At 42.0% G+C, this 17,628-nt stretch overlaps 3 protein-coding genes across 3 annotated transcripts; 1 reads left to right on the forward strand and 2 right to left on the reverse strand.

Annotated features, from left to right (window-relative positions):
• Nucleotides 1-1,371: 1,371 nt before the first annotated feature.
• rdh12l (retinol dehydrogenase 12, like) lies at nt 1,372-3,969 on the reverse strand. The gene is made up of 7 exons (XM_085939418.1): nt 3,810-3,969; nt 3,473-3,588; nt 2,815-2,970; nt 2,642-2,746; nt 2,004-2,213; nt 1,698-1,890; nt 1,372-1,623 (listed from the first exon to the last, which is right to left on the reverse strand). The coding sequence occupies exons 1-7, from the start codon at nt 3,821-3,823 to the stop codon at nt 1,521-1,523; spliced, it is 897 nt and encodes a 298-aa protein (XP_085795544.1). The 5' UTR covers nt 3,824-3,969; the 3' UTR covers nt 1,372-1,520.
• A 7,319-nt stretch (nt 3,970-11,288) lies between these two features.
• On the reverse strand, nt 11,289-14,351 carry LOC147041574 (carbonic anhydrase 1-like). Its single transcript, XM_085939205.1, has 7 exons — nt 14,187-14,351; nt 13,871-14,068; nt 12,665-12,783; nt 12,505-12,597; nt 12,379-12,441; nt 12,155-12,310; nt 11,289-12,003 (listed from the first exon to the last, which is right to left on the reverse strand). The coding sequence occupies exons 1-7, from the start codon at nt 14,218-14,220 to the stop codon at nt 11,884-11,886; spliced, it is 783 nt and encodes a 260-aa protein (XP_085795331.1). The 5' UTR covers nt 14,221-14,351; the 3' UTR covers nt 11,289-11,883.
• Nucleotides 14,352-14,997: 646 nt separating this feature from the next.
• On the forward strand, nt 14,998-15,939 carry rbis (ribosomal biogenesis factor). Its single transcript, XM_085939206.1, has 4 exons — nt 14,998-15,159; nt 15,390-15,509; nt 15,588-15,704; nt 15,775-15,939. The coding sequence occupies exons 2-4, from the start codon at nt 15,396-15,398 to the stop codon at nt 15,841-15,843; spliced, it is 300 nt and encodes a 99-aa protein (XP_085795332.1). The 5' UTR covers nt 14,998-15,159; nt 15,390-15,395; the 3' UTR covers nt 15,844-15,939.
• Nucleotides 15,940-17,628: the final 1,689 nt, after the last annotated feature.

Raw genomic sequence — 17,628 nt, forward strand, 5'->3', positions numbered from 1 at the left:
AGAATATAATAAAACATCAAATTTCAAAATATCAATGGAAGTGAAAATTAATCAATGAATCTAAAATTAAAATGTAATTCAAATTATCAAAGTGCATCAAAATTATATTCAACCTAAGAAAACGTTTCATACAGTTATTTTTAATTTGAATATTGTTTTTCAAAATTCAAACTTTACACATCGATTGTCAGTTTTATTTTGTGAAGTGAAAAACGTTTTACGCTAATTTAACTCAAGTTTGAAGCAAATAGCAGTGAACAGAAAGTGCGACGAACTCTGCTCACTTCCGAATTATATTTTCCCACACCACAAGGAAACAAAAAAAATAAAATAACATCACATTCAGTTCAGCAGAGCAACACAAAACAATCGCAACACAAAACAATCGCTAATTCAGTTTCAAATTCAAGTTAGGGTAAAGTTAGATTTAAAAAATGCAGCATGTGGATGGAGCTTACTTCTCGGTTTGGTGTCCTGTGCCTTCGTACTGAGACAAATGATGTCATGTATATAGCACAGAGGCAGCATCATTTGGATGATTTTATTATTTATTTATTTTTAAGTCCAAAATGTGCCCAAACCGGACTTGAAGATGGAATGAAATGAGCTCATGATTGGCAGATGGAACAAAATGAGGTCATAATTAGCTGATGGAATGAAATGAGCTCATGACAGAGCAATTTGCCCACTTCCTTCTACAGTATGAAAATTATGTATTTATTTACTTCCCCTTCCTGACCTTTTAAAAAAATAGTCTTCAATACACACTAAATTTATGGAAATATTTTCTGTCCAGCATTGTGCAAAACATTAAATAGGACAGCTTTCATTTTGACATGGTCCTCGAACACTTTTGTGTGTTCAGCAGCAATTATTTTTTTTAGAAGGCATGTGGAAGCACTGTTAAACAATGCAGGCGTACATTTATTAATCTTCAATCTTTATATTGCCTTTATAGATGCTCGTGTTGTGAACTTTGATGCACTGTTGGAGGGGATGACAGCAGATAAGACAAAAGGTGCCGAGTCAGCACAAATGAAACATTTCCAAAGTCAAAGGGAAAATATATCAGCTTGAAAATAAAATACGGTAACCAAAAATTTTAACTTTTTAGTTTGATGGGTAACCACACCCACACTTATCTGCAGAATCCAGAAAATTCTGGATTTGTCCATTGGACAAAAAAAATAAACTTGGTACTAAAACTATGTACAAAGCAACCTGAGCAATGTACCAACATGTTTTAGCATGGTGGCTTATGACAACGTTAAAATGGGAAACGTGTTAACTTGACGTGAAACATCACTAGGTGAAATTCATCAAATTAGCAAAAACCGTGTCGCTGAAAAGTTAGTAAAAGCCAACAAGTAGTGAAGGTTAAAGATAACATTTATTGAGTACATCAGGTAGAAATGAACATTCAATACAATATCGATAACAAAATCAGAGCTCCACACAACGAGATATGAAGATTAAACAATCCAAGCCGGCAAAACAGGAAATGTCGCAATCCTGGCAAGTCAGTCCCACGTGATGTTGAGCATCCGACAACTAAGCTCCCACATCTTCTCCGCCACCTCTTCGTCTTTGCCTTCTGGCGAGCCTTCGGCGGGGGCGCAGTCCCTGCGGAAATAAGGAGGGGGGGGGGGGGGTGAGCGAGCAACGCCCGAACTTTTGGAGACTATGCGCCAACTTACATGTAGAATCCACCACTGTCCTCTTCCAGCGTGGGCTCCACGGCGCAGTAGATGGTGGTGCGGGCACCCTGCGCCGGCGTCTTAATCAAGGGTCTAATCACAGTTATCACAAAGCGTTGAGGCCGGTTCAGGTGGCGCCACAATTCCGTGTTGACCACACCCGGATGCACAGCGTACGTCGTCACGCCCGTGCCTAAAGACCACACAGCCAGGAGGTCAAAAACTGTTTGGATTGGCTACACAACATTAAATATTCCAGGAAATTTTTCATTGCATCAAACTTTAAAGCAAAAAATGTGCGCAGACCTTCCAAGCGTTTGGCGAGAGAGCGCGAGAAAAGCAAATTAGCCAGCTTGCTCTGAGAATACGCTTTGATCTTGTCGTAGGAGTGCTCGCTGTTGATGTCGTCAAATTTGATGGAGGTCCAAGCGTGAGCCATGGAGGACACTATCACTACACGGGCGGGAGACGAGCGCTTCAGGAGATCCAGCAGAAGGTACGTCAAGAGGAAGTGACCTGGTAGGGGGGGGGGCAAGTTTACTATGACCAAAACAGCCATGCATTCAAGTAACACTTTGTTTTGTGGAAAAAAGCAAACAGTCCTGAAGTAACCTGAAGTAACTCGTACGTCCTATCATGCTAATAATATCAGCAATCAAACGTAATATACGAACCATCAAGTGTGACGCAACGCAAACAATCGTCATAAAAGAGGCCGTAAGAATAGAGTCATAATAGTCGTAATCTCACGCTGTCGAGTGGCCTGACGATGTGCTAACGGGATGCCAACTACCAACAGCCATTTAGTTCTGTTAAAAAAAGGTCTGGAAATTTTTTTCAATATTCCAAAATCACCCACAATTTTCTGAATTTCATATTAAAATTCCTAAATTTAAGATTTCATTGACATGCAATGTGAAAAAATAAATAAATAAATCATTTACCCATGTGATTGACGCCAATGTGCATCTCAAAGCCATCGGCTGTTTTGCCGTAAGGACACATCATCACGCCAGCATTGTTGATCAGAATGTTCAGTTTGGACTCTCCTAAAATAAAATAATCATGACAGGAATGTTTGACAGCAATAAAGCAAATTAAAGGGGAGGCACCTCACCTTCATTTATGGCCTTTGCAAACTCTCGGATAGATTTGGTGTCAGCCATATCTAATTTCTTGCAAACCACGTCGTCATTGAGGGACCGGTCTCTAACTTCTGTGAGGGCCACCTGAGCTTTCTCCATGTCCCTGCAGGCCATGATCACTCTGGCACCTAACCACACACAATTGACATGGATTGATTAGCAACACCTGGAAAGTGATGGTCCGTAAAAACTAACTTCTTTAGAACACTTTCCACCATCTTAAGAATTTCACCAAAAAATAATATACATTTTTCCATTTCTATTTGATTGCCATTTATCCACTATTGTTCCAATGCAAAGTGACAAAATTATTGAAATAGTGTGACGATTACACAAGCACGCCCCCTAATTGATCAAATTAACATGAAAAATATTGTGGCTTAATTACGTCATCATATTTTTAAGTTTGATCCATCCAAATAAGAAACTACTACAAACTACAAAAGGACAAAAACAAAAAAAGCATGTCACGAAAATATCAAACCACAATACACGTTTTTAAAAATACAACTGTGTAAAAAGTTACTAAAATATTATGCTATTTTATGCACATTAAGCCTACCTAATGTTAAAAGAATGAATAACTCACACGAAAAAAATCTCAGGTACGTTTGATTTGGTCACACTGACCTCTGGTGGCCAGGTCGGCCGCCGCCTCCTTGCCGATGCCGGAGCTGGCCCCGGTAATGAGCACGGTTTTGCCATCTAGCCTCACGTCGCTGTTCCAGGGACCGCGGAACTGATCCCTGTCTCACAGCGAGTAAGTCAACCGGTAAAACATCTGTGGCGTTACTTTAACAAAAACTAACAATCGCGGCAAAACTTAAGATTTGGAAAAGTTTTAGAAACTTCTCCAGTGCCATCTTAACACGAAGAGCCTCACATGTAAAATATTGCTTTATTATTAAACATGAAATGATGACGATGATTACCAGCTGTATCGTCATTAATATGTTAAAGTTCTCACCTTAAATACTGCATGTTGCTTTCTTGAAGTCTTGAAGGAAAACAAGCAACAACAAATTATTAAAACGACTTCGTCCACCACGCCAAACCCGGCTATGCAGACCTGGCTTCCTTCAAATTGACACTCACGTTTGAGCCAATTAACGACGCGTTTAATGCCCTTGCTCGAACGTGATTGGTTAGGATCACAAGTGCCCGCTCTCAGAATATTTTTCATTACGACACACGCCGTGCCGAGGGAATTTCTTTTGATTAGAAATGTTTGAGGAAAAAAACACAAAACGTTTTAGTTCCATCAGCGAACAAAATAGCAATAAAATGTTACAGGTTGAGATAGTTGACTGACTCTCGTTTTAGCCAATCGGGACTTAGGTTAACGCCCTTGGATGAACGTGATTGGTTAGTGTGATAACGCAAATACTTCTGATTTAAAATACAAACTGTCGACACAATTTTTCTTTGGAAATGTTAAAAAACTGAATCTTTGGAGTCGTTTAGCGATAGAGACACGCTTAAAACATTTTAGTTTATTTTTTATCAGTGATTCTTAATTTATATATTATTGATTTGTGGACTTAAGACACGCAGGCGCACAATGCCCATGATGCGCGCATATATGTGTCCGCCAGAGGGCAGCAAATGCCAACTGATCAGCTGTTGTTTTAACCCTTTGTATGTTTTGTTCATGAACTGATTAACTGGTTACTTTGTTTTCAATTGAGACCTCTTTCTCGGTCTCTGCTGGGTAGACAAGCAGCTAAACTCGAATTGTTTGTGTTTGTTTGTGTTTTTTCTTGTTCTTGGGGCATTTTTTCAATGATTTACGGAGGTTTATTTTGTGCACACAAGGTCACTAGAAGAGGAAACTTAGCAGCTGATTGCTCGTCAGCAAACATTGACTTCCCATTTTTTTGCTTAACCAGTCAGAAAAGGAGTGTGGGAGTATGTGTGTGTGTGCGTGGGGAGTAAAGTCTGGCATTGTGAAACAAACTTGGGATAATTATTTCAGCATATGCTTACTGGAAGGAAGCAGGTAAACATTAACATGAAATCCAACAAGAACGAGAAAATGCAATTTCTTAAGAAATTGCGTATGAAGGCAAAAAAAAGATGAGTAAAAACTTGGGGAATGTTATGGAAAATCAATAGGCATAAGCTGAATAGTTTGAAGATGAAACAGTTTAAATCAGTTTAAAAAACAAACAGATGTAAGCGAATGCTGTCTTTCTCCACTCCTCGTTAAGATAGCACCACGCCCGACACGTCAGATTCGGGTCAAAAGTTTGAAACTCGAAAAAAAGATTTGAACCTGAAGAAAAAAAAAAAAAAAGATCAGAATCTGAAAAAACAAGTTGAACCTGAAAAAACAGGTGTGAATCTGAAAATATAAAACATTTAACAGAAAAAAAATCTTGAAAAATAAATGGAAGTGAAACTTGAAAATAAATATTTTATCGCCAAAAAATGTCAACCTAAAGTAAAAATACGTCTTCGCCTTCACACAACAAACAATATGGACTGTCAGAAGTACATTAGAAACATTTCACGGAGCAAATAATCCAAGTTAGGTTACAGTCGGAAGTAAGTAAAGATATAACTTTAACAAGCAATCAAATCATGACTTTAAGATTCATTAGGAAGGATGTTTGGGTCACCTGGAAAAAGGATCAGACTTTATTTAACCTCTTGCGCTGGCGCCACATTAGTAAATTCCCAGAGGCCCCAAAACAATGGGGCAGCGGGAGGATGCGCTGAATAAACCATGAGAACAATCCATTAGCTATAACGAGAATGACGCGGTTGCTCGATGGGACGCACGTTCTCTTATTTTGGCCCAGACGGGAAGTAAACACAAACAAACGAAACCATGTCCTGCACGGGTGGGCCTGGAACTAACATGTTCCGTATGACCTGCGAGTGCATGGAGGAGTGGGAGTTGTAAGGTTTCAATGCATCTGCGTGTGGAGTACGTTAAACCGACTAAATCAGATCGGGTACACTACTTGTTGAAGGTTAAGTTCATAACAAATCACTAGGTGGCGCTCTAACCCCTTACGCTATGTTCATTGTTAGGCCATGATAGTATGTATGTATGAATGTATGAATCCAGTTGCAAAGAAACAAATTGGCAAAATACAAAATGTAAAATACATTTAAAATAATAATATAAATCAGTCTAAATAAAAAATGTTTTTTAATTAAATCAATTGAAATTAAATTAAATTGAGGTCATGCTAGTCTGGAATCTTACGTCGACGACTACTACCTCTACCACCACTAATAATAATAATAAATGATTAAAATCTATAAATATATAAATAATGTGAAAATTTTAAAGAAAAAATATTGATGCTCGCACTGGTCAAACAATCCAAAGATTAACAAAAAAAAAAAAGACATTATTGTAGGGAGAAAAAAAGCTAGTGACTACTGAGCTCAACTGAGGTCAAAAGTTTATCTTCCAGAAGAACCGGAAAGAGCGAGTCCTGTTTACATGACAACAAAAGTCATCTCAAGGTCGAGTCCCTCTTTGGCCAAATGATAAACATCGTCATTATCTTCATCCATTGCCACCTTTCATGCTACACTAACTTCAGTCGGACAGTTGGCGCCCCATGCGTTTGTGTGTGTGTGTGTGTGTGTGTGTGTGTGTGTGTGTGTGTGTGTGTGTGTGTGCGTCTGTGTGTGTGTGAGACCTCACGGAGGTGCTGTGATTCCGTGTACAGTATACACACAATGGATACACACACACTAATGGCCTTCTGATAGCAATTATTATAGCACAAACACACATGCGAGTCATTTTCTCTCGACTGCATGCAAGCACACATTTGAGCTTTTAAAACCGCTTCGCCCCAATTCGCGTGAATCTGCATCAACCACCCAAATGCAGTGCAAAATAACAACTGTTTTCCTTCTGTGCCACCTGATATGGTTGCAAATAAATAAAAAGAAAAATGAAGAAAAAATTGAAAAAAATAAATAAATTAATATTTTATTGTTTGTATTTTTCACTATAGTTTTTTTAAATTTTGGGTTTACTATTTTGAATTATATATTTTTTTTTATTGTATACTTTTGTGTTTTTTACTTCCGTATATAGTTGCAAATGCAAAAGGTAATGTTATTCAAATAATGGGGCAGCCCTATGTGTCTTGGTTTGGCCTTTTTTTTCTTTATTTATTTTTTTATGTCATTCAGGTTGCGGTACTTTTTTTGTTTGTTGAATTGATTGTGCCTTTCTTGATTCCTAAAAAGGTTCCTAATGGACTTCAAGAACCCTGCTGTTAGGCTAACAAAATAATTAATTTGAATTTGTTTGATTTGTTTCCGGACAGGAAACAGCAACAGCACAGGGCTTGCACTCAATCACTTTGTGACAATTGACAGCCAGCTGAGCAAGTGCAGAACTTTTATTACCGGCTTCAAAAAGATGCTTGTGTCCTTAAACAGACCTTTAGCAGCACCATTTTTAAGGTAATATCATTCATTTGATTTGATCTTATTTGCTAGCCTTTGCTGTCTTTTTTCTGCTTTCCTTCACTCCACTCTTGTCCCTTTTCTTTTTGCCTGTTTTCACAGTACGAGCGTGTCAAACAAAAGAAAAAGGCCCCACTGGAAGAGACCACATGGTGGGCTTCATACGCCGGGCCAAGATCCGAGCAGATGAGAGCCATTAATATTCCCGTGGCATCCCAGATCACTTGCCGTTGCCAAGGAAGCCGGGCAACAATTTGTCCCTTCCACTATTCCACAAGGTCAGTTGAACTGTGCAAAGCTCCACACTCAAGTGCCGGTGCAAACCTCCAACTAGCGTCCATGGGGCTTTGTTATGATTATGCTAGCATTAAGCTAGTATTGCTCATAAACTAGCCCTCGAGTGCCAGGATTACAAACGCCTTCTGGCGATAATGAGATCCACTTCCCCGACCGGCGACCTTTACTCAATAATAAGAGCTAGCGGCCCGCTTAAGCCGAAACCGCGCGCCTTTTTCCGAGCCGTAAGACTCAAGCGCAAAGCGGCTCGACATAAATGCGCGCAATACGATAAAACCGCTTATCGATCCGCGTCGGCACACTCGGACTTTTGTTCGTCGAAGTCCGTTCGCAGGAAGCGGGCGGCTGTAATCCTGGGCCGAGGCGCCAACGTGGCTTGTTATGACTGCAAATAGGAGCGGTTGACCCTTATTTAGCACGCGCTCATCTGTTTAGACAGCAGCGCATTATGCGCTCGGCAACTTTCGTCCAGTTGTTTTCATGAGTGTCGTTTCATTTCAATCAACAGCTTCATTAGCGTCTCTATGTTTAAGCTAGCAACGATGGAGGCCTGTGAGTTTGCTTTGCCAACATTCTCTCACACACACACACACACACACACACACACACACACACACACACACACACACACACACACACTAACATAAAACCAATCGTAATAAGCTAATAAAGAATAAAAACGTCTAGATAAATGTGACTAAGTAAACATACACTTTTGCCGCCATAGAATATGCACACACTAAAAGGACAAGGAGCAACACACTTAATGAGCCACAATCATCCTTATCTACAAACATACATCAATTTTCTGAAGCGCTTATCCTCACGAGGGTCGCAGGCCGCAGCTCAGCGAACATATCCGTGCGCACACACACCGTTACATCATTTCAATGACCCAAATTTTAATCGGCGTCTCCTGTTCAAGTGGAGCCGACGGAATGAGTTGAAGTTTGATTGCCGTTTAGATCCTAAATGTGATGATTTCAGGGGAAAGCCAAAGTTATCCAAATTCAAAGTTAAAGAAGTGAACTAAAGTACGAAAGACGTCGACTTAGCGAGAGCATATTTTATCGCGAGGCCTTATCGTGACAGCGTGTAGGGGACGTGTGGACCGCGCCCGACGGCGTTCCCACAACTGTTCGGCGTGAAAAGTGATTTCCCACCCGGTTAAAAAGTAACACCAAGCGGTCAACCATTAACCACCGAACAAAATTATTGGGACACCAACAGAAGGTTAGGGGGGTGGAGTTTTTCCCACTCCTTGTGGAATTGAATGTGTTCTAAAAATGGATTAATTAGGAAAAAAACGAAATAAAAATTTGATTAAGGCAAAGCTTTGTTGTTTGGAGTAGATAAGGCATCATCATCTTTATTTGATGTTGACTCGGACTCGACCCCGCCGATTAAAATTGTCACTCAAGCCATTTCCCGTTTTGCCATCCGTCCTCGCTCGAGTGACATTGAACGATTTGTTTACAAGCTATCTTTTGGAAATACACGTGTGAAAAGATTTTCAGAATGTCGCAACATCACCTGACATGAGCGGCAAGGCTGCAAGATGGCGACACGCGATGCTTTGACAAGATGTTGGTGCTGATGCTGGTGATGTAATATCTTATGTAATATATGCCCCTCCTCCTAAAAAAAAAAATGGGTGAAATGAAGCTGAGCTGATGCAGGCAATGTGAATTTTTTCGGGCAGGCAAAAAATATGAGATTGTGTCTTTTTATATTTTTAAAATATATACAAATATGTCTAATTTCCCTAAAAGAATTCCCATGCCGCTTATGTTATGAAAGACTGCGGGAAGAAATTAGGGGCCCCAAATTCCCTTCGGACGAGCGCCCTGATGGATGTCAGGAAATTCCTCGTTTACAAACGTCACTGTAAAGACAAGATGGCGTCTGTGATTGTCGAAGCAAGCCAAAATAGGATGTCGTTGATGCCTGGATAACGTTCGTCACCCCCATGGGCAACAGACGCACAACGCTGAGAACATAGATGGCAGATAGCACAAGAATGTGCACCTGCATCTTCATTTTTAGAAGCGTTTTATAGTTTTACAAAAAAGAACCACTCTTGACTCTTTGCGTGTTTTTCTTATTTTCTGTTGGCATCCCAATACTTTTGGACAAATATCACAAATGGACCGCTTGTAGTTTTTCAAAACCATATTTATATATATTTTTTTTTTTACTTCCTGTTGGTGTCCCAATACCTTTGCCCATACCGCACAGGCGTGTAGATGGCAGTTAAAAGATAAAAACACAACTATTGACATCGAACAAGTATATTTCCACTTCCCGATTGACAGAATACACATTTGGCATTTCTAAAGGCGTCCCGATATTTTGGTCAAACTGCTCGATGCCACCGCAGCTATGCCAGGCGGTAACGTGAGAGCGGTGACCTCGTGAGCGCGCCCGCGTGTGTGTGGCCAGGAAACTTTACTCCCGTGAGTAACGCAATCTCTCCTCCTTAGCAACCGGTGAGCGCAGGAGACAAATCTGACCCACTCTCGGACGCGCTCGGTCGTAGCTAATCAAGTACCGGTCAATGAGTGCGATTGTTCTTCCTCTTTTAATGGCTTAACACACAAAAACTCTTTCTTCTTCTGGTGAGAGCAGTAAGAGGAGAATTTGGGGAGCGAGGCATCAACAAGGCCCTTGATTAGCATGCTAACATATTAGCATACACATTTGGAAAAGAAAACAATGTCTCGATACCTTTCGAGAAAATGTCAAACGTTGACCCGAGTGTCACACTTTCGCCCTGATGACGCCCCCGAGATTGGGCACACGCGTGTCCATAGCGAGGAGATATGGAATCCGACATGCGCTCCTTTAACTTTATCTCGAGGGAAGCATGCTGTGATAGTATCCGAGTGGAAGAATACGCTTTGTGACAATTGACGTTTCACCACTGTGCAAAATTCAAATGCAATTGTAGTCTTAATAAATAAAATATCCACGTATAGAAATGGGAGTTGACTATTTATGGCTAATGTAAGTAAGACACAATAGAAATCTTACTTCTACTCTCGTTTAGTCTCTTGTGGGCTTTTCGCATGATCACATGCCAGGCGACATGTATGTCAGCCCAGTGACCTGCTCGATTGCGCAACAGGATGCAAAAGCCCACAGGGTCCATCTGTCTGACCGTGTGTGTGTGTGTGTGTGTGTGTGTGTGTGTGTGTGTGTGTGTGTGTGTGTGTGTGTGTGTGTGTGTGTGTGTGTGTGTGTGTGTGTGTGTCCATATCAAATGAATCAATACAATCTATGCAAACAGTTTTAGTTCATGGCACTGTTAAAATATTGATTTCACCTTGGGGGAAAAAAAATAACTTTGCATTAGTATGTGAGGCAAAAAAATAAGAGGGCACGTGTGTCTGTGTGTGTGTGTGTGTGTGTGTGTGTGTGTGTGTGTGTGTGTGTGTGTGTGTGTGTGTGTGTGTGTGTGTGTGTGTGTGTCACATGATAGCCCCCAGCAAGGTTATCCAGCTGTCACAACAGATCAAACACAAAACACACACACACACAATAAAAAAATACTCTGTCACTGTGTTAGCAATTTCGTCGATGATATGAACTTGTGAATTTTTAAATTGAACTTGTAATCTATTTTTTTTATTATTATTATTTTCAACCACCTTGAGTTATGTAATCCAATCCAATCAATAAAATATGACAAACCACTCAAAACTTCTTTCACAACTTTTATGTAACAGGTCGAATGTCCATTTCATAGAATAACAATAAGACAGACAACTTCTGAACAGGGTTTAACAACCACTGGCGTCAATCAAAATAAAACCAATAAGGCATCTAATTTGTCATAAAAATGTTTTAATTACAATCTCTCTTTAGCGCTTGAACGTCTCATCTCATCTCTTGGCAGCTTCTCGTCTTCTTCCTTGCATCTTCTTCTTTTTTTAAAGTATTATTGCAATTGCACATTTTTGTTTTGGACACATAATAATTCATTTCAATTTCTTTCCACATAGAGCAGTCGATGGTTCGGTAAAGTGACGTCTGATAAGTGCTCCACGGGACACAAACACAATTCCATGAAGGAATATTGGACGGAGGAAAGACACGTGAGCGTTGGTGCGCACTGTCATGCCGTGGCTAAAAGGAGGTAGGAGAACGTGGCTAGTGTGGCGGTCAAAAGGGCAACTGGGGGGGGTGCGGGGGCACAATGCGCCATCTGAGTTTGGATTTGGAATATTTTGGGTGGAAATTTTATGACGGCTGATTGCGATGGCGCAGTTTTACTTGTGTCAGTTTGCGTTGGGCGTTCACTTGAAGACAGCGCGCACATGGCGGCCCTTGAGCGGCTGCGGCGGGCGGTAGTTGTCCACCATGCAACATTCGGGCTCCCCCTCGGCCGAGAACAGCAGGCTGCGGAATTTGTCCATCTGCGGAGAGAAGACGATTAGAAGAAATGAATGCTAAAACCAAAACTAGAAAAAACTACAACTGATCGTTGCATTTGGGCCAAAACAGAGCCGCTCTTTCTTCTTTACAAGCGTGACTCTAACAAAGAAGCATTTGTACGCAAGGCGCTACCTGAGCCGAGCTGACGCTGATGGTATCCTTGCAGACGATCCAGGTGACGCTCTCCAGCAGAGGGGGCGTGGTCAGGGACCCTTCGTACGTCCAGTAGTCCAGGCAGGAAGGCAGCAAGCTGCTTGGATCGAAGCCCTTGAACGTGGTCTGCTTGCCCTGAGGGAGGGAAGGGGGGGCATTAGGATCACCTGATGCTAACTCAAGCCACCTCCACGGGAACATACTTTGGTCTTGATGGCACCAAAGGCGTCCAGAACCTTCTGAAGACTGGCGTTTTCATCACCGATCTAGGACGCGATAATTGTTAACGAACCATGTTCAGATGGTGAAGTTTGAGTTTTCGTACAAACCTGCAAGAAAACTCCCACCACGGCGAGTCCGTCGGGTTTGCTCGCAGCTTCGCCGAAGTTACCATATTTGGTGTTCCAGTGCACCAGATGAAGCTGTGAAAACAAATCCCAACATATTTTTAGCAATCTTCATCTTCATTTTTAGCAATGTCATCTTTACCTCCGCAGGGTACTTGTTCCCGGACACCGTATGCTCCGAGCCCTTGTCATCAGAAGCCCCCCAGTGGAAGTGGAACTGCTTGAGCCGATACACCCCCGAGATGGGCCCGCCGGTCAAAACTGCGGGCGGAGAGACGGACAGAGAGAAAGAGAGACGGGAACGTTGAATGTTGAGAATGACAGCGACAGGCGACAACAACGACACGAGGCCTCCTGCTGTGAACCTGAGGTTGGATTTAACATCTTCTCGCGACAATTTCAAACACGCCTCATCATAACTGCATGTGTTGCGCAACCTCCATTGAGCAAAGACATGTAAAAAAAAAAAAAATCACGGCACACTAACCTGTGTTTAAATAGTTAAAGATATCTAGAGAATTTAAAAGGGGTCAAATTGCAAAATATATATATTTGCCTGTAGGATAATATGCGTAATAATGGCAACTCTTTGTATATGATGTGTCATCTTCATATTTGGGTCACAGGATGCGTGACTAAATGTCACAAAGCCAACACCTAGGTGGAAACACGCACACGGAAAGCCTGGACGCACTTGTTTGTATTTGCACCGAAGCAGCGGGCCGCCGTAGATTATGTAACCTTAATCTCAGTTGGCAAGCGCACATGTAATCTGGATAAGCGACGGTTTAAAAATACACACAAATGATCTATTTGTATCTTTACAAAAGAATATTCATTGTGAGATTTTAACGGTTAAAATATCATTTTGGACCAATTTCCAATCCGTCCACCCATTTGTTGACGTTCCTAAAAATATCGATCGAAGGTGTTCCTATTTTTAGGGCGCTTTGACCTTCTTTGAGACGATTGCGGTGGGGGAAGGTTTACTTGAGGTGACATTAACAATTCAGTCACCGTCTGCATGCATGCTTTGTTCTTGGGGGGGGCTAAAATGAAGCCCTCCTCTCTCCCAAACCCTCCAGCGGGAAGAATGAGCTTTTCTTGTACACTTACAGTATTACAAATACAATGAACCCATACAGAACATTTTAGGAAATAAAATGTAAATTGTCAGAGGGAAAAGGGCCAAAAAGAAAAAAAAGGAAATAAACTGCCTGCAGGAATAAATTGTGGATGACGTCACTGATGCGTGCATGCATGCATGCATGCAAAAAAAAAAAAAAAATCTGACTGCAGCGATGTCCGAATCATAAAACATGAAAATAAAAATGTGTTTAGTACTCACCGGAGCTGTCCTTATCATCGCTGAAGGTCACCTGGAAGGAGTGTCCGTTGTTGAGGATGTCCAAGCAGGTGCCCGGATCGTACTTGAGGCTGAGCGGCTTGAGCGCACCGTCGTATGACGCCAGGCCGGGATTGATGTCGATGGGCGACTGCCGCGGACCATCGGCGATGGGGAAACTGGCTGACCACTTGTCGGGACCTAAGGTAGGATAGAAAACACCAATAAATAAATGCTACAAATGCGTGGATTTTACGCGCGTCTCCCTGTGCACGAATGCAACATCTGCGCGCGCAATGAAGGCCAAGTGTGGGCTCACCGTTATTAGCGGCGTATCCCCACGCGTGAGACATGTTGTCACTTGGAGTGGATGCGGCTTCTTTCTAAGCAATCCTGAAAACAGAGCACTGGTGCCCCCCAACAACTGACAGCCGCGCGGCGCCTTATATATAAATATACGCGGACTCCCCCAGCCTCCCCCCCCCCCCCTTCACGTTCCCCGACTCTTCCTCCTCCTCCTCCTACACCGGCTTTCCAGGCGTGCTGTAGCTCTCTCTCTCTCTCTCTCTCTCTCTCTCTCTCTCTCTCTCTCTCTCTCTCGTTCCCTCCCTCTCTCTCCGAACCCTAACGCTAATCCAATCGCGTTACCCGAGCCGAACCCATGCCCACGAATTCAGATGATGATCCCATCATATCCTCGTCCGCTCCATTGTCTTTCGTCTCATCGCTTTCCCAGTCTCGCTTGCATCACGTTTAAATAAACATAAAAAAAAAAAAAAAAAAAGACGCAATCATGATAACGATTGCAATTGGCTGGCAACCAGTTCAGGATGCACAGAGACCGCTGGGAGAGACTCCAGCGCACCCATTATGAGAATAAGCGAGTCACAAAATGGATAGATAATAATGGCAATAACGAAATCTGTCTAATTCTCAGTTCGGAACCGGGGTGAGTGCAGATAAATCCAAACGGCTTGAAGTCATGACCTTCAAACACGACTGAAGCTGCTTCAAGCATGGCGGTTACATATTGTATAATACACATTTGCAATGCACACACAGCCAGGCTCGTTAGGCAGGCTTTTCTGTGATACAATAGCTCCACCTGCAGGCAACTGATGAAAATGCGGGCCTGGAGGACCTTTAAAAAAAAAAAATAGACGCGTCATATTGATGATGTCATCAAAAAAGGACGCTACTCCGGAATACAAAACAGAAAAACGTGGAACGCACGCAAGTTACGTTTAAGTATTGTTTTCGGGTCGTTCATCCAAAAAACACAAGCTGTACAGGTAAATGGATCGCGGCACTATTTTCCTATTTAAAAAAAAAAACGCCAGCCTCTGTCGATAAAACATGAAATAACACACTTGGGTTTACTATTAGCATGTAGCTGTAGCTTCTGTCAAATTGTCCTGTGTTTTTCTGGAAGAACAGCAGAAGTTCTTGGTGAATTACAACCGAGTGGTGGTACCCTAATCCCCCCTACACACACACTTAACCTTCCCCTCTGTCTTTGTAGGGTAACATGGGTAAAAACAAACCAAAAGGCAAGAAGCAACCAAATGTTTTTCAAGTGGCAGCGAACAAGCACCTAAAGGCCAAAAACAAAGCGAAGCCCATCCGGACCAAGCTGAAACACGTAAGGTCCATCTCGTCTTCATCGCATGGTCATTTTTAAAGAATTATACTGAATGTTATTTTTCTATTATCATCTCAGATCAATGCTGTGAAAAATGAGAAGGTAGAGAACCTTAACCAAATGTTCTCGCAAGTACAGAAGGACGTCAGCGTTTCCAAACGCGTCACTGCAGAAGAAAAGAAACCAGCACAGCAGGTGAAGTCCAACAGGCATTTTTATTTGATTATGTCATGATAAAAATTGTCATCCTTGTTTCTTTCTTTAGAATCTCAAAGAACCACCAAAGGAGCCAGTAAATGTTGACAGTGCTGCTCAGCTTTTCTCTCAGCTTTGATGGATTTCAGTTGTTGTGTACATGTGATTGATATTTTTACCCACTTTATATTGTAAATATCCATATAACTGTCATTAAATGCCATTATTTAAATTACCAATTACTTTGTGTACAAATATATCATTACTTTTTGTACAAATATATCATTACTGCTCTATTGGGAGAGTGTGTGTGTGTTGGTTGTGTGGGTCAAAGTCAGCTTTATTGTCAATTTCTTCACATGGCAAGACACAAGAGATCGAAATTTCATTTCCCACTATCCCACGGTGACAAGACATTCAAGAAAACATCCAAGAAAACAACACAAAAAGTAAAAACAAGAAGGCACATACAATGAATAATTAAGAGCAATGAATAAATGATAAATAAGAGGAGCAAAAATGGAGCAAGTGTGCATACAGCAGACAGTCAGAATATAGCACGAGACTAGTGTAAGGCAGCCAACGTGGCCCAAAAGGTCAGAACGTTATGCAGGATCCAGTCTGGAGTATGAAGCTGTTGGAGAGTCTGGTGGTGCAGGAGCGCAGGCATCTGTACGTCTTCCGCGTGGATTTTACGCGCGCCTCCCTGTGCACGAATGCAAGGGCAGCAGCTGACTATCACCAACAAAGTTTTGTCCACCTCGTCCGCATTGCTGAAGCTTGCTAGAAAAGGCTGCCTCAAGATGCCGTACAGCAGCGACTCCTAGTGGGCACAAACAATAACAAACTCCTTGACTTTTCAAAATACCTTCCACACTAGTGATGTGCATTCCAGTTCTTTCAAGTGAAAAGTATCTTTAGAATCTGTTCAATCAAAAGATTCGTTCAAATGAATCGTTCAACGTTCAAAAGTGGCACACCCGCCCTCACCCCCACTTTCTGATTGGCTGTCTGATCTGTGACGTCACTCGGACACTCTATTAGGTACACCGCCATTTTCAGGTGTACCTAATCACAGGCCACTTCATTAGGGAAAAATCATGGTCAAAATTTAAATGAAAGTGAAAAGTGCCACACCCAAACAACCCCCCACTTTCTGATTGGCTGGTCGATCTGTGACGTCACACGGACACAGGTGTACCTAATCACTTCATTAGGGAAAAAGTTTAAGTGAAAGTGAAAAGTGCCACACCCGCCCTCACCCCCACTTTCTGATTGGCTGATTGATCTGTGACGTCACTCGGACACTCCATTAGGTACACCGCTATTTTCAGGTGTACCTATTCACAGGCCACTTCATTAGGGAAAAATCATGGTCAAAATTTAAATGAAAGTGAAAAGTGCCACACCCAAACAACCCCCCACTTTCTGATTGGCTGGTCGATCTGTGACGTCACACGGACACAGGTGTACCTAATCACTTCATTAGGGAAAAAGTTTAAGTGAAAGTGAAAAGTGCCACACCCACCCTCACCCCCACTTTCTGATTGGCTGGTTAATCTGTGACGTCACTCGGACACTCTATTAGGTACACCGCCATTTTCAGGTGTACCTAATCACAGGCCACTTCATTAGGGAAAAATCATGGTCAAAATTTAAATGAAAGTGAAAAGTGCCACACCCAAACAACCCCCCACTTTCTGATTGGCTGGTCGATCTGTGACGTCACACGGACACAGGTGTACCTAATCACTTCATTAGGGAAAAAGTTTAAGTGAAAGTGAAAAGTGCCACACCCGCCCTCACCCCCACTTTCTGATTGGCTGGTTAATCTGTGACGTCACTCGGACACTCTATTAGGTACACCGCCATTTTCAGGTGTACCTAATCACAGGCCACTTCATTAGGGAAAAATCATGGTCAA

The sequence above is a fragment of the Syngnathus leptorhynchus genome, chromosome 19 (assembly GCF_054491065.1).
Source record: "Syngnathus leptorhynchus isolate UIUO chromosome 19, UIUO_Slep, whole genome shotgun sequence".
NCBI classification, from domain to species: domain Eukaryota; kingdom Metazoa; phylum Chordata; class Actinopteri; order Syngnathiformes; family Syngnathidae; genus Syngnathus; species Syngnathus leptorhynchus.

Coding starts and splice junctions, on each gene's coding strand:
- rdh12l (XM_085939418.1), bottom strand. Junction 2,214..2,641: donor CATTGGCGTCAATCACATGG/GTAAATGATTTA, acceptor CCCCCCTACCAG/GTCACTTCCTCTTGACGTAC. Junction 1,891..2,003: donor TCTCGCCAAACGCTTGGAAG/GTCTGCGCACAT, acceptor TGTGGTCTTTAG/GCACGGGCGTGACGACGTAC.
- LOC147041574 (XM_085939205.1), bottom strand. CDS start 14,220: ATGTCTCACGCGTGGGGATACGCCGCTAATAACG. Junction 12,784..13,870: donor CGATGATAAGGACAGCTCCG/GTGAGTACTAAA, acceptor CTCCGCCCGCAG/TTTTGACCGGCGGGCCCATC. Junction 12,311..12,378: donor TTGGTGCCATCAAGACCAAA/GTATGTTCCCGT, acceptor TCCCTCCCTCAG/GGCAAGCAGACCACGTTCAA.
- rbis (XM_085939206.1), top strand. CDS start 15,396: ATGGGTAAAAACAAACCAAAAGGCAAGAAGCAACCAAATGTTTTTCAA. Junction 15,510..15,587: donor TCCGGACCAAGCTGAAACAC/GTAAGGTCCATC, acceptor TTATCATCTCAG/ATCAATGCTGTGAAAAATGA. Junction 15,705..15,774: donor AAAAGAAACCAGCACAGCAG/GTGAAGTCCAAC, acceptor TTCTTTCTTTAG/AATCTCAAAGAACCACCAAA.